Source organism: Ranitomeya imitator, chromosome 3 (assembly GCF_032444005.1).
Source record: "Ranitomeya imitator isolate aRanImi1 chromosome 3, aRanImi1.pri, whole genome shotgun sequence".
NCBI classification, from domain to species: domain Eukaryota; kingdom Metazoa; phylum Chordata; class Amphibia; order Anura; family Dendrobatidae; genus Ranitomeya; species Ranitomeya imitator.
The window spans coordinates 328839104-328856325 of record NC_091284.1 but is presented as its reverse complement, the minus strand read 5'-3'; the positions used below and the strand labels follow the sequence as shown (position 1 = coordinate 328856325).

General features: G+C 42.3%; 1 protein-coding gene across 3 annotated transcripts in view; it reads right to left on the bottom strand.

The window, feature by feature from the left end:
- Positions 1-17222, bottom strand: part of TAF12 (TATA-box binding protein associated factor 12) — a 102660-nt gene that overhangs the window by 65715 nt on the left and 19723 nt on the right. For all 3 annotated transcript variants that reach the window (XM_069756707.1, XM_069756708.1, XM_069756706.1), the window contains 3 exons: positions 13236-13493; positions 10264-10341; positions 9716-9830 (listed from right to left, as the gene is read on the bottom strand). In XM_069756707.1, coding sequence (XP_069612808.1) covers positions 9716-9830; positions 10264-10341; positions 13236-13409 — 367 coding nt within the window. In that variant the 5' untranslated portion in view covers positions 13410-13493. The remainder of the gene's footprint in view (positions 1-9715; positions 9831-10263; positions 10342-13235; positions 13494-17222) is intronic.

Here is a 17222-nt window from a genome sequence, read left to right as displayed (position 1 = left end):
GATGATATAAATGAATGCAGCCTAAAAGAGACCGAACAGGTTCTGAACCATCAGATTTTCCGTATTATTGGACAGTCACTGAAAAGTCTATCTTCCTTCTAAGGTTGCAGCTTATTGGTGACCTGGAGTCATCTCTGGTTCCAAGTAAAAAACTGCAGCGTTGACATAACTCAGACTGTACATTGTTTCCCAATGGGAGAGACTGGTGGAATCAACCTTGCAAAAATTGAAAAAAAAAAAATCTAACAGTGGGGGGTGGGAAGGGGGAAGGGTATGGGAAAAGGTAAAATAATCAGCAGATTTTCCTTCTTTTTTTTTTTTTTAAAAGGGATATTTCCAATTATTATACAATGGTGTAAATATGCTCAGTTATGGGGTAAATTATCCATCATTTTTACTGTCAAAGTGGCACTGCTGTACAGGGGGCTGCTCTGTTCACATACGCAGGACTGTTTTGCACTTCCCTACACTGCAGATAGATGGCAGTGCTGCTGTCAAGGGGAAAAACAATGCTGCTGCCCCTGTTCTTTTGCAAGGTCCTGACAATTAGACCCCTTCTGATCAGTAAGTAAAATACCATTGATTAATGTTGGGGGATCTCCTTTAGGCTGGAGTCACACACAACTTGTAAAAAAAAAAACAAAAAAAAACGGTCCGTTATACACGGACGAGAATCGAAGAAATGTTCCTTGAACAGTGATCCGTATGTCATCTGTTTGCAATGCGAGGATGCGATTTTCTCTCAATGTAAGCATCCATGTGACATCCATATGGTGAGATTTTCTCGCCGGCTTGCAAAATGGACATATAATGGATACATGGGCTCAAATATTCGTGAAAACAGAATATATATATATATAATTGCCTGCGCCCCCGACAACCAATGTGCGACAATTTTGCACAGGCCAACTAGTATTATTACCATTAGGCTAGGTTCACATAGCGTATGCGCTGAACGGACTGCGCTAACGCAATTGCCGAAAAAGGATTGCGTTTATGCAATCGCGCTAGCGCAGATGCTCTATCTGCGCTAGCGGTGATGGACCCGAAAACGCTGCAGACAGCGTTCGAGGGTCCGTCACAGAATGACGGCACATCACTAACGCATGCCGATTATGACATGCGTTAGCGATGCGCTACATAATGGCGGTGAATGGGTGCGCTAACAGATCCGTTACATAGCGTTAGTGCTGCTATGTAACGGATGCCGTCAGCGGACTCACACTAACACAATGTGAACCCAGCCTTATCATCGTCCTTAAGCTTTATCTCAAGCCATGACGACTTGTTGATTGAACGCTCTTTAAGAAGATCGATCTTGTGCATCCCAGATGAAGTCCCTGGTGGACCTTCCACCATTATCTTGATAGTATCAAGCCGTCGGGTTGCTGGTATTTTTCTTCGCCTTGTCCTTCTATTCTTCTGACCATAATGTCCTTCTCCAACGATTGGTCTCTTTGTATGATGTGTCCAAAGAAGTTAAGTTGTAGCTTGGTGATCCTTGCTTCAAGTGACATGTTTGGCTTGATTTGTTCCAAAACTGATGCGTTTGTTCTTGTTGCAACCCATGGTATTGGTAACATCCTTCTCCAGCATCACATTTCAAAGGAATTGATTATTCTTCTGACTTGTTTCTTTATCGTCCGGTTTTTGTTACTACAGAAAAGACCAGACCATGTACGAGCTGTATCTTCCTTGCCAGTGCAATGTTCCTCGATTTGAAGACATATACTACATATAAATTACCTATCCATCTATAAAGCATGTACTACATATAACCTACCCATCCATACAGTATATATACAAGTTATCTATACAGAATACATAAATTACCTATCCATCTATACAGAATATACAAATTCTCTATCCACCTATACAGTAGGTACTATAAGTAAAGATCTATCCCTTATAGCGTACTATATATAAATTACCTATCCATCTATAATCTATACAGTATATACTCTACACAAATCCTAAATATATATATATATATATATATATATATATATATATATATATATATATATATATATGTATGTATCGGCCTCCCTCTTGCAAAACTCTCCCCGCTCCAATCTGTCCTGAATGCTGCAGCCAGGATCATATTCCTCACCAACCGTTACACCGATGCCTCTACCCTGGCACTACTACCCTCATCCACAAAGCACTCCATGGCTCAGCACCACCCTACATCTCCTCCCTGGTATCAGTCTACCACCCTACCCGTGCCCTCCGCTCCGCTAATGACCTCAGGTTAGCATCCTCAATAATCAGAACCTCCCACTCCCGTCTCCAAGACTTTACACGTGCTGCGCCGATTCTTTGGAATGCACTACCTAGGTTAATACGATTAATCCCCAATCCCCACAGTTTTAAGCGTGCCCTAAAAACTCATTTGTTCAGACTGGCCTACCGCCTCAATGCATTAACCTAACGATCCCTGTGTGGCCTATTTATAATAAAAAAAAAAAAAAAAAAGTTCCTCGCATCATGGTCTCATACACTTTATGCAGTATTAGCCCTCTATGTCTGTACTGCTACATACTGGTTCATGCAGCTTTACATGAACACCTGAGCCTTACACTATAGCTGGTCCGAATAACTAAAGCAATTGTTACCATCCACCTCTCGTGTCTCCCCTTTTCCCCATAGTTTGTAAGCTTGCGAGCAGCAGGGCCCTCACTCCTCCTGGTATCTGTTTTGAACTGTATTTCTGTTATGCTGTAATGTCTATTGTCTGTACAAGTCCCCTCTATAATTTGTAAAGCGCTGCGGAATATGTTGGCGCTATATAAATAAAAATTATTATCTGAATGTGTATGTGTGTGTATGTCCGGGATTGGCATCTGCACCGTCGCAGCTACAGCCACACGTCTGGACCCCGAGAGCGTCATAGACTATGTTGTGAGGTAAAATTTTAACCCCGCGCTTTCCAATTCACCAAACAATTTTGCCCCTATCTACATAATGGGGAAAAGTGAAAGGAAAAGTGTTGGAGGCAAATTGACAGCTGCCAGATGTGAACAAGGGGGACATAACGAATGAGAGCGATGGCGCCAAAGAGTATATACCATACAGTTGCTAAGGTGGGCCCCCGACATGGGATACTCACCACACACGGGGATATGAACACACACACAAAATGCGCCACACACTACCACGTGCTTGAACACATATACCACCCTCAGCACACATTTCACCACAAATGCACCAACCTCGCCACATAAAAGTCGAAACACAAAAGTTGCCGCTCAAAACTCACCACGCGCAGAACTCGCCACATGCAAAAACTAGGCTCTTGCAAAACTCGCCACAAGTGCAAAACTCACCTCATGGAAAACTCGCCACACGCAAAACTTGCACACGCGGAAAAATTGCCACATGCACAAAAGTTGCAACACATGCAAAAGTTGCCTCACACAAAACTTGCACATACTCAAAAGGCACCACATAAAACTCGTCACGCGCAAAACTCACCGAGCGCAAAACTTGCTGCACACAACTTGCTACACTAACCTGTCACATGCAACTCGACACACAAAAAGTTGCTACACGCATGTTGCCACACGCAACTCAACACACACAACTTGACAAACGAAACTCGCCCTAAAACACACACAAGTCTGGTATTATCCTTCAAAAATAAAAATCTGATTAATAAGCAGACAAACTACAACAAATGTACCATATAGGAAATACGGCAGCTGTCAGTCACATGACCTGTCTATTATGTGTATGTGTGAGCTAATATATACTGCCTGGGGGGAGGGCTTCCTGTTGGCTGGGGATTTATCAGGCTGCCAATTTAGCTTACAAATACTGAGGTAAAAATACTGACCAAATAACGTGTGAACGAGGTCTAATACAGGAGGAGATGACACACAGGTATATACTATATACAGGGGAGATGACACACAGATATATACTATATACAGGAGAGATGACACAGGTATATACTATATAGAGGAGGAGATGACACACAGATATATACTATATACAGGGGAGATGACACATGTATATACTATATACAGGAGGAGATGACATACAGGTATATACTATATATAGAAGGAGATGACATTCAGGTATATACTATATATAGGGGAGATGACACAGCAGGTATATACTATATACAGGGGAGATGACACAGGTATATACTATATACAGGAGATGACATACAGGTATATACTATATATAGAAGGAGATGACATTCAGGTATATACTATATATAGGGGAGATGACACAGCAGGTATATACTATATACAGGGGAGATGACACAGGTATATACTATATACAGGAGATGACATACAGATGTATACAATATATAAGGGAGATGACAAACATGTATATACTGAGGTGATAAGGTGAAAATGAGAGGTGTGAGGTGAAAATGAAAAGGTGTGAGTGCAAAATGAGAGGAGTGAGGAAAAATAGTGGAGTGATCAGAAAATGACAGATGTGAGGTTGAAATGACAAGTGTTAGGGGGGAATGAGAGGAGTGAGGGAGAAAATGAGAGATGTGATTGGGAAAATGAGATACACATACATATACAGTGCCAACAAGTAGTATTCAACCCCCTGCAGATTTAGCAGGTTTACACATTTGGAATTAACGTGGCATTGTGACATTTGGACTGGAAGTGTGAAATGCACTGCAGCAAAAAAGAATGTTATTTCTTTGTTTATTTTTTTTTAAATTGTGAAAAGTCTTTTCAGACGGTCATTTATTATTCAACCCCTCAACCCACCAGAATTCTGTTTGGTTCCCCTAAAGTATTAAGAAGTAGTGCAGGCACAAAGAACAATGAGCTTCACATGTTTGGATTAATTATCTCTTTTTCCAGCCTTTTCTGACTATTTAAGACCCTCCCCAAACTTGTGAACAGCACTCATACATGGTCAACATGGGAAAGACAAAAGGAGCATTCCAAGGCCATCAGAGACAAGATCGTGGAGGGTCACAAGGCTGGCAAGGGGTACAAAACCCTTTCCAAGGAGTTGGGCCTACCTGTCTCCACTGTTGGGAGCATCATCCGGAAGTGGAAGACTTATGGAACTACTGTTAGCCTTCCACGGCCTGGACAGCCTTTGAAAGTTTCCTCCCGTGCCGAGGCCAGGCTTGTCCGAAGAGTCAAGGCTAACCCAAGGACAACAAGGAAGGAGCTCCGGGAAGATCTCATAGCAGTGGGGACATTGGTTTCAGTCAATACCATAAGTAACGTACTCCACCGCAATGGTCTCCGTTCCAGACGAGCCCGTAAGGTACCTTTACTTTCAAAGCGTCATGTCAAGGCTTGTCTACAGTTTGCTCATGATCACTTGGAGGACTCTGAGACTGACTGGTTCAAGGTTCTCTGGTCTGATGAGACCAAGATCGAGATCTTTGGTGCCAACACCACACGTAACGTTTGGAGACTGGATGGCACTGCATATGACCCCAAGAATACCATCCCTACAGTCAAGCATGGTGGTGGCAGCATCATGCTGTGGGGCTGTTTCTCAGCCAAGGGGCCTGGCCATCTGGTCCGCATCCATGGGAAGATGGATAGCACGGCCTACCTGGAGATTTTGGCCAAGAACCTCCACTCCTCCATCAAGGATCTTAAGATGGGTCGTCATTTCATCTTCCAACAAGACAACGACCCAAAGCACACAGCCAAGTAAACCAAGGCCTGTTTCAACAGGCAAAAAATCAAGGTGTTGCAGTGGCCTAGTCAGTCTCCTGACCTTAACCCAATTGAAAACTTGTGGAAGGAGCTCAAGATTAAAGTCCACATGAGACACCCAAAGAACCTAGATAACTTGGAGAAGATCTGCATGGAGGAGTGGGCCAAGATAACTCCAGAGACCTGTGCCGGCCTGATCAGGTCTTATAAAAGACGATTATTAGCTGTAATTGCAAACAAAGGTTATTCTACAAAATATTAAACCTAGGGGTTGAATAATAATTGACCCACACTTTTATGTTTAAAATTTATAAAAATTTAACTGAGCAACAAAACTTTTTGGTTTGTAAGATTTATGCATCTGTTAATAAATCCTGCTCTTGTTTGAAGTTTGAAGGCTCTAACTTATTTGCATCTTATTAAACCTGCTAAATCTGCAGGGGGTTGAATACTACTTGTAGGCACTGTATATATACCGCATATACTCGAGTATAAGCCGAGATTTTCAGCCCATTTTTTTGGGCTGAAAGTCCCCCTCTCGGCTTATACTAGAGTCATACCCGGGGGTCGGCAGGGGAGGGGGGCGGGGGCTGTCTAGTTATACTTACCTGCTATGGCGCGGTCCCTGCTTCTTCCAGCGCTGCATCTTCTTCCTGTATTGAGCGGTCACATGGTACCGCTCATTACAGTCATGACTATGCGGCTCCACCTCCCATCGAGGTGGAGCCGCATATTCAGGACTGAAAATGAGCGGTAACTGTGACAGCTCAATACAGGAAGAAGATGCAGCACCGGGAGAAGCAGGGACCGCGCCGGAGCAGGTAAGTCTACGGGGAGGGGAGCGCTGCACAATATTTACCTGCTCCTCGCTCCGGTGCGGCTCCGTCTCCAACGTCCTCTGGCAGTGACGCTTAGGTCAGAGGGCGCGGTGACGTAGTCAGTGCGCGCCCTCTGCTGAGCGTCAGTGCTGGAGACAGAGCCGCACGAGGAGCAGGTAAATATTGAAAGCGCCGGCGTCCTGAGCAAGAAAGGCGAGCATGTGATTTTTTTTTTATTGCAGCAGCAGCATTATGTATTGGACAGCTTTATATGGAACATCTATGGGGTAATAATCAACGGTGCAGAGCATTATATATGGCACAGCTTTCTATGGAGCATCTATGGGGTAATAATGTACAGTGCAGAGCATTATATATGGCACAGCTTTATGTGGAGCATCTATGGGGCAATAATGAATGGTGCAGAGCATTATATATGGCACAGCTTTATGTGGAGCATCTATGGGGCAATAATGAACGGTATGGAGCATCTATTTTTATTTTTGAAATTCACCGGTAGCTGCTGCATTTCCTACCCTAGGCTTATACTCGAGTCAATAGGCTTTCCCAGTTTTTTTGTGGCAAAATTAGGGGGGTCGGCTTATACTCGAGTATATATATATATATGTGTGTATATATATTTCCCATAAATACATTTCTTTATCTAAATAATAATAATAAAAAAATAAAAGTACACATATTTAGTATCGCCGCGTCTGTAACGACCCGACCTATAAAACTGTCCCACTAGTTAACCCCTTCAGTGAACACCGTAAAAAAAAAAAAAAAAAAAAAACGAGGCAAAAAACAATGCTTTATTATCTTACCGCCAAACAAAAAGTGGAATGACACGCAATAAAAAAGACGGATATAAATAACCATGGTACCGCAGAAAACGTCATCTTGTTCCGCAAAAAACGAGCCGCCATACAGCATTATCAGCGAAAAAATAAAAAAAAGTTATAGTCCTTAGAATAAAGCGATGCAAAAATAATTATTTTTTCTATAAAATAGCTTTTATCGTATAAAAGCGCCAAACATAAAAAAATGATATAAATGAGGTATCGCTGTAATCGTACTGACCCGAAGAATAAAACTGCTTTATCCATTTTACCAAATGCAGAACGGTATAAGACCCCCCCCCCCCCCCCCCCCCAAAAAAAAAAAGAAATTAATGAATAGCTGTTTTTTGGTCATTCTGCCTCACAAAAATCTGAATAAAAAGCGATCAAAAAAGGTCACGTGCCCGAAAATGTTACCAATAAAAACGTCAACTCGTTTCGCAAAAAACAAGACCTCACATGACTCTGTGGACCAAAATATGGAAAAATGTATAGCTCTCAAAATACGGTAATGCAAAAAATATTTTTTGCAATAAAAAGCGTCTTTTAGTGTGTGACGGCTGCCAATCATAAAAATCTGCTAAAAAAACCCGCTATAAAAGTAAATCAAACCCCCCTTCATCACCCCCTTAGTTAGGGAAAAATTAAAAAAAAATTATTTATTTCCATTTTCCCATTAGGGTTAGGGCTAGGGTTACATTTACGGTTGGGAATAGGGTTGGGATTAGGGTTAGGGGTGTGTCAGGGTTAGAGGTGTGGTTAGGGTTACTGTTGGGATTAGGGTTAGGGGTGTGTTTGGATTAGGGTTTCAGTTATAATTGGGGGGTTTCCACTGTTTAGGCACATCAGGGGCTCTCCAAACACCCCAACATATGGGGTATCAGCATACTCAGGACACATTGGACAACAACTTTTGGGGTCCAATTTCCCCCTTTTACCCTTGGGAAAATACAAAACTGGGGGCTAAAAAATTATCTTTGAGGGAAAAAAAAATTATTTTCACGGCTCTGCGTTATAAACTGTAGTGAAACACTTGGGGGTTCAAAGCTCTCCACACCTCTAGATGAGTTCCTTAGGGTTCTACTTTCCAAAATGGGGTCACTTGTGGGGGGTTTCAATGTTTAGGCACATCAGTGGCTCTCTAAACGCAACATGGCGTCCCATCTCAATTCCGGTCAATTTTGCATTGAAAAGTCAAACGGCAGAGCTCAGAAGGGAAGAAGCGCCATGTGCCCAAACAGTGGTTTACCCCAACATATGGGATATCAGCGTACTCAGGACAAATTGTACAATAACTTTTGGGGTCCATTTTCTCCTGTTACCCTTGGTAAAATAAAACAAAATTAGAGCTAATTTTTTGTGAAAAAAAGTTAAATGTTCATTTTTATTTAAACATTCCAAAAATTCCTGTGAAACACCTGAAGGGTTAATAAACTTCTTGAATGTGGTTTTGAGCACCATGAGGGGTGCAGTTTTTAAAATGGTGTCACACTTGGGTATTTTCTATCATATAGACCCCTTAAAATGACTTCAAATGAGATGTGGTCCCTAAAAAAAAAAATGGTGTTGTAAAAATGAGAAATTGCTGGTCAACTTTTAACCCTTAGAACTGCCTAACAAAAAAAAAAAGTTTGGTTCCAAAATTGTGCTGATGTAAAGTAGACATGTGGGAAATGTTACTTATTAAGTATTTTGTGTGACATATCTCTGTGATTTAATTGGAAAATTGCGAAATTTTCACCAAATTTCAGTTTTTTTCACAAAGAAACGCAGGTAATATCAAAGAAATTTTACCACTATTATAAAGTACAATATATCACGAGAAAACGGGGTCAGAATCACCGGGATCCGTTGAAGCGTTCCAGAGTTATAACCTCATAAAGGGACAGTGGTCAGAATTGTAAAAATTGGCCGGGTCATTAACGTGCAAACCACCCTTGGGGGTAAAGGGGTTAGGCTGGGTTCACATTGCGTTAGTGGCAGTCCGCTAACGGAATCCGTTACATAGCGCCACTAATGCAATGTAACGGATCCGTTAGCGCACCCCATTGACCGCAATGTATCTAACGCATCGCTAACGTATGCCATTTTTGGCATTCGTTAGCGATGTCCCGTTATTTTCTGACGGACCTCGAACGCTGCTTGTAGCGTTTTTGGGTCCGTTCTCGCTAGCGCAGATCGGGCAACGCAATCCCTTTTTGTACATTGCGTTAGCGCATTCCGTTAGCGTATGCGCTAAACGGATTGCACTAACACAATGTGAACCTAGCCTTAATGTCATCTTCCATCCAATACAAAAAAATGCACATAGAGCAGAATTCTTCTCCAGCTTTTCCCATTGTTACATTACGAGTTCCTATGAAGCAGGAGAGTCAGACTAAGGGAGCAGTACCTAAATGCAGCTGTACGTCTTTGACTTCTAGTGTGTTGGATTTGCGGTGTCGGGCTAACTGGCAGGCTGCAGAAACCACACTCTCAATGAAGTCATCTGCAATTTGAAGAAGCATCTGTAGGAAAAGAAATTGTTACATAAAACACAAAGTGTAAGGCTATGTGCTCACGTAGCTGAAAGTATGCAGAATTTTCCTGAAGCAATCCTGACTGCCTTCGCAGGAAATCCGCTTGCGTTTTTAGCGTTTTTTTTTTTTCTTGCACACTTTTCTTGTGTTTTTTCCGGAGCGTCCCAATACAATAAAATAGCGGCAAATCTGCAGATTTTCTTCAAAATTAATGAACATGCTGGTTTTTTTTCCGCGATGCGTTTTTTTTGCAGAAAAAAGCGCAGAATGGGCACAAAAATTGTGGAATGCATTAAAATAACGGGATACTTAATGTAAGCGTTTTTGCAACGGAAAACTGTCGCAAAAATGCTAAAAATCCAGAACATGGGCACATAGCCTTATAAGAGATTTTTTTCCCAGCATGAATTCATTGACTCACCTCTTCTACATCCTCATCTAACTGTTCATTTGGATCCACTTCTCTCACCAAATCATGAAGCTTCTTTTTGGTTAGAACCTAACAGGAAAAAAACAAACAGATATTTGCTATTCTACAATGATTGGTTGGCTTGTGACATCTCCCATAGAAATGTTACAATGATATCAAGATAAAGCAGATGAAAGGTTCTAGCTAGTGTATGCTACAAATCAACTTTGGGACATACATCATAGTTGCAAAGTTTGGCCAGTCCGTTATAAACATGCATCAAATATGTTATAAATTTCACTTTTTACTCCGGAACAGGTAAAAAGAATCGGTTAGCAGTTTCACACTCCTCACGCAGGCAGCATTTAGGTGCATCTGTCAACAAGGTTTTGATGAGTTATCGGAGTACGGCATGACACGGGGTCAGAGACACTGATTTAAAGGGAACCTGTCACCCCCAAAATCGATGGTGAGGTAAGCTCACCGTCATCAGGGGCTTATCTACAGCATTATGTAATGCTGAGCCTGTAGATAAGCCCCTGATGTAACCTGAAAGAGGAGACAAAGAGGTTTGATTATACTCACCCAGGGGCGGTCCCGCTGCGGTCCGGTCAAATGGGTGTCTCAGATCCGCTCCGGCGCCTCCTATCTTCATTCCATGACGTCCTCTTCTGGTCTTCACGGCGCGGCGCAGGCGTACTTTGTCTGCCCTGTTGAGGGAAGAACAAAAGTACTGCAGTGCGCAGGCGCCGGGCCTCTCTGACCTTTCTGGTGCCTGCGCACTGCAGTACTTTGTCTGCCCTCAACAGGGCAGACAAAGTACGTCTGCGCCGGAGCCGCAGCATGAAGACCAGAAGAGGACGTCGTGGAATGAAGATGGGAGGCGCTGTTCCGGACCGGAGACGAGACGCCCACCGGATCGGACCGCCCGCCCGGGTAAGTATAATCTAACCTCTTTTTCTCCTCTTTCAGGTAACATCGGCAGCTTATCTACAGCATTCTGTAATGCTGTAGATAAGCCCCTGAGGGTGACCGGTTCCCTTGATTTAAGCAAAGTGTCAATTACTAGGCTGTGTGTTGTTTCAATACAACCAGTGCTTAGCCAGCAGGATATTAGCACTACAGGACTACAGTTCATGTGCCTCCTGGTCCAACAAATCACTCCCAGCATTGATCACCTTACTGTCAATATACAGTACAATGTAAATATAAAGTCACTAAATAGTGGTGTGGGTGAGGTCTGATTTTATCATAACTGTTGCATGTAGTAAGTGATGCATTGCTGGAATCAAGTTCCTTTCCATACATTATGCGCTCATAGAGGAGGTAGCAAAAACCTGGTAATATATTTCCTTTAAATACAGAGAAGCCTCCAAAGCATCACAGTATTTCAGAGCAAAGTAAAGGGAGGGGTGTACGCATTGCAGTTTCTCTCTGTGTATAGGGTAAGGCCTGTTAAAGTCCAGCAGGGTAGTGAAAAAAAGGAGGGGTCCTGTGAGCACTTCTTCCTTTTACTTCGGCCACAATCAGACGACATGTTTCATTGTCCAAAAATGGACAACAATACCAAGACTGCAAGTCTCTAGCCCAAAACCAACGGTCATGTGTGTCTATGAGGCTGCAAGTTCCAGTGCAAGTCGGCAGAGCCGCAGTCAGTCCGGTTTCACACGTATGTGAGACACAGACCATGCTCGGACCAGAATACCCAACAAGACCACCAGGTCCCCTGACCTGAGCTACCTTGCCTCAAAAGTATACATGAGGCAGTTAGCTTTGAATCCACCATTATCCCCCTTCACCCCTGGCGATTTTCCACTTTTTGCTCCCTTTCTTTCCAGAGACATAACTTTTTTGTTTTTCAGTCAACAAAGCCATATGAGGGTTTGTTTTTTTGAGAGGAAGAGTTACACTTCTGAATGACACCATTGATTTTACCATAGAGTGTACTGGAAAACGGGACAAAATGTGCAATTCCACAATTTTTTCTTTCTTACTAAATGCTAAAACTGACCTGCCATTATGAGTATGCAGACCCCAATCCTACAGGTTCTTTTTCTTATTTAAGTGGCGAAAAAAAATAATCCAAAGTTTGTAAGAACAAAAAATTTTTGCTATATTCCGAGACCCGTAGCGTCTCCATTTTTCGGGATCTGGTGCTGCACGTGGGCTTATTTTTTGGGTGCGGAGGTTACGTTTTCATTGATATTTTGGGGTAGATACGATGTTTTGATCACCTATTATTGCATTTTATGGTAATGTTGCGGAAGCAATAGGAAAAAAAAGGAAATTCTGGAGTTTCAATTTTTTTTTCTTGCTATGCCATTTACAGATCGGATTAGTTTACTTTATATTTTGATAGATCTGACATTTCTGAATGCGGCGATATTAAATATTTGTATTTTTAATTATACTGTGAATGGGGAAAAAGGGGGGTTATTTCAACTTGTGTTTTTGTTTTTTTTACTGGTTTCAATAGTCCCCTTTGCAGACTTGAAGCTGCAATCATCCAATCACCTGTGCTACACATAGCATATATGATGATCTCCTAGGAGTTCTCCTGATCAGATCAGCTGTCATCTGCAGGGAAAAATGCAGGCTCAGTGCCGAAGCCTGCATCAAAGGCAGGGACAAAACCGATGATATAGCTATACGTCATCAATCATGCAGGAATTAAACTATTTCTTTGAAATGTTGCAGCATCTTTCCCCCCCTTTCCCTTTCGGAGGTAGTAAGTACTTTAACAAAAAAGGAACATTTTGGAATTTTGTCCAATCAAAACTTATAAAATAAAAATATTATAAAATAAGCCCATTAGGGAAATGCAGTTGCCTCCGGCCGCTAAATTAAAGAATTCAGGATTTCAACAGGTTTCAGGAACTATGCCTTTCATGTTCTGATTCTCAGTAAATCATGACATTATTTGGCATCATAGATAATATATAATGGAAAACAAAAGTTTTGGAATGTGAGGATTTCAGACTTACCAGGTTAGAATCTGGACTTGTACGTCCTCCTCCTGCCGCTGTTCCAGATACTTTGTTACCTGGAGTACTGTTGGCCATGGTTGGCTCCTGCTTCACAGTGGTGGATGCAGACATGGTGGTGGGAGAGGAAAAGCTTGACAGGTTGATGAGCGTGGATGCTCCGAATTGGTTCATAATCTGGAGTGCCTTCCCTCTTAGCTCACCCAGCCGGGATAGGTCTGCACGTTGCTTCGAGGTGTGGGGCCCAGGCCCAAGGAACTATGAATGTAATTAACGTAGAAGCAGTTATATGGACTTTCTGCAAAACAGCTTCAATCTTGGAACAGGAACATTTGTCATCTCAGTATCTTGTGAAATGGACCGTCAAGCTCCCACAGGTTGCTACCCCAAGATGTCAGTAGAGAGAATATTCTACTACTAAATGTGAGCACTACCGACGTTAAATTGTATTTAGCTTAGGACTGACCTTGGGCAGCAATTCAGAGATGAGCATGTCTGGCTGGAAGAATGAACTTTTTTTTATGCTAAGGGGTTTAAGGCTGTGCGCACTCGTTGCAGATTTTTCGTGTTTTTTCGCTATAAAAACGCGAAAAAAACGCATATATTATGCATACCATCGTTTAGAATGCATTCCGCAATTTTTGTGCACATGATGCATTTTTTACCGTGAAAAAAAACGCATCGCGGTAAAAAACACAGCATGTTCATTAATTTTGCGGATTTCCCACTATATTATTGCACTGGGAACCTCCGGAAAAATCCGCAAAAAAAAAGCACCAAAAACGCGGTAAAGACGCAAGAAAAATGCATGTGGATTTCTTGCAGAAAATTCCTGAGAATTCCGGACATTTTCTGCAAGAAATCCGCAAGAAAACCGCATGCGTTTTTGCAGCGGTTTTGACACGTTTTTGCCGATGTTTTTTCCGGACACTTCCCAATGCATTTTGGAGTGGGAAATCCGAAAAAAAAAACAAAAACGGAAAATTAATGAACATGCTGCGGTTTTTACCGCGATGCGTTTTTTTCGCGGAAAAAAACGCATCATGTGCACAAAACATGCAGAATTCATTCTAAATGATGGGATGCTTATTGAATGCGTTTTTTTGCGGTTTTATAGCGTTTTTATCGGGAAAAACCGCGAAAAAAACGCAACGTGTCCACACAGCCTTAGGCTACTTTCACACTAGCGTTTTCTGCAATCCGTCACAATGCGTCGTTTTGCAGAAAAAACGCATCCTGCAAAAGTGCTTGCAGGATGCGTTTTTTCCCCATAAACTTGTATTGACGACGCATTGCGACGGATTGCCACACGTCGCATCCGTCGTGCGATGGATGCGTCGTGCTTTGGCGGACCGGCGGGAGCAAAAAACGCTACATCTAACGTTTTTTGCTCCTGACGGACCGCTTTTTCCGACCGCGCATGCGCGGCCGGAACTCCGGCCCCACCTCCCCGCACCTCACAATAGGGCAGCGGATGCGCCGGAGAAATGCATCCGCTGCCTCCGTTGTGCAGTCAGTTAAACGCTAGCGTCAGAATCTCTGCCCGACGCATTGCGACGGGGAGATTCCGACGCTAGTGTGAAAGTAGCCTTAATGTCAGAAATAGGCATCTGTAATAAGGATGGCTATCATATTTACTAAGACTACAAGCCGTCAGTTCCTCCATATTGTTTTTCCGGCAGATTAGTTGCAGAATTTTTTTGTGATAGAAAATGAGTTCTATACATGTTAATAGAGCACTGTAAGCAGCATGGATTTCTACAAGCCTCATCCAGATAAATAAGACAGACTACACATATAGTTGTGTGAAAAATTGTTTGCCCCCTTCTTGATTTCCTATTATTTTGCATGTTTGTCGCACTTAAATGTCTTAGATCACCAAATAAATTTAAATATTAGACAAAGATAGCACAAGTAAACACAAAATACAGTTTTTTTTTTTTTAAATAAAAGGTCTTAATTATTAAGGGAAGGGGAAATCCAAGCCTACAGGACCCTGTGTTAAAAAGGGATTGCCCTCCTCTTTAAAAAGCCGGATTACTTACCGGTAATACTCTTTTAATGAGTCCACGACAGCACCCACTGGATAGAGGGATCCGCCCCATAGGAACAGGAAACCTACAGAAAATAAAAGGGGGTGGTCTGCCTCTCCTAAGTTGGGTTTCAGAGTACTAGGAGGAATGCCAGTATTAAGCAAAATACTTATTTTGTATTTGAACTTATTTACTCTATATTAAAAAAGTAAACTAATTAGTACGTGCTATATTAATCTTTAGGGAGGGAAGTGACTGGGTGCTGTTGTGGACTCATTAACCCCTTAACCACTGGAGCTTTTTTTGTTTTTTCATTTTCGTTTTTCGCTCCCCTTCTCAGAGCCATAACTTTTTTTATTTTTCTGTCAATATGGCCATGTGAGGGCTTTTTTTTTTGCAGGACGAGTTGTTCTTTTGAACAATACCATTTGTTTTACCATGTCGTGTAAAAGAAAATGAGAAAAAAATTCCAAGTACGATGAAATTGCAAAAAAAGTGCAATCCCACACTAGTTTTTTGTTTTGCTTTTTTGCTAGGTTTACTAACTGACCTGCCATTATGATTCTCCAAGGTCAATACGAGTTCATAGACACCAAACATGTCTAGGTTATTTTGTTATCTAAGTGGTGAAAAAAAAAAAGCGCAATTTTTTCGATACCCATAGCGTTTCCATTTTTGATCTGGGGTTGGGTGAGGGCTTATCTTTTGCGTGCCGAGCTGACACTTTTAACATTTAAGATACCACTGACTACTTAAGATACCACTTTTGTGCAGATACTTTTTTTGATCGCCCGTTATTGCATTTTAATGCAATGTTGTGGCAACCAAAAAAAACAATTTTGGCGTTTTGATTTTTTTCTCACTGCGCTGTTTAGCAGGTTAATTTATTTTATTGATAGATCGGGCGATTCTGAACGTGGCGATACCAAATGTGTAGGTTTGATTTATTTTTTATTGTTTTATTTTGATTGGAGCGAAAGGGGGGGGTGATTTTAACTTTTATATTTTTTAACAAATTTTTTTTTTTTTTTTTTAAACAATTTTTTCTTTTTTTTGGCATGCTTCAATAGCCTCCATAGGAGGCTAGAAGCATGCACAATGCAATCGCCTCTGCTACATAGAAGTGAAGCACAGATCACCTCTATGTAGCAGAAATGCAGCATTGATTTGAGCGCCGACCACAGGGTGGCACTCAAAGCAATCGGCCATCAACAACCATAGAAGTCTCAAGGAGACCTCAGGTTGTTATGGCAATGCACCACTGACCCCCGATCATGTGACGGCCGGCGGTGCTTGTTAAATGCCGCTGTCAGACTTTCACAGCGGCATTTAACTAGTTAATGGGTGCGGGCAGATAGCTATTCCGCTCGCACCCATTGCGCTCACATGTCAGCTGTTGAAAACAGCTGACACGTCGCGGCTTTGAGGTTGGCTCACCGCCAGAGCCCACCTCAAAGCGGGGGAGTCTGCCAGCTGACATACTATCCCATCAGCTGGCAGAAAGGGGTTAAAAGAGCATTACCGGTAAGTAATCCGGCTTTTTACTCTTCGCCACAACAGCACCCACTGGAGAGATTTCCAGAGACCATCACCTAGGGAGGGACCACCGTGCTGAGGACAGTCCTGCCAAAGTCTAGGTCAGAAGTCGACGAGAGGTCAAGCCTATAGAAATGATAGAAGGTAGAAGGAGCCGACCACATTGTCGCCTTACATATGTCCTCAATTGGAACGTCTCCCCTTTCGGCCCATAGCTCTGGTGGAATGTGCTTTAATGCCCTCCGGAGGATCTTTATTTTTCACGGAGTAAGCCAGTCGGATAGCGTCTCTCATCCACCGGGATAAGGTGCCCTTCGCGATTCCATACCCCTTTTTTCGGCCCTGGAAGGATATGAACAGAGCCCTACACGTCCTCCAACTCCTAGTCCTTTCAATGTATTTTAATACTATTCTCCTG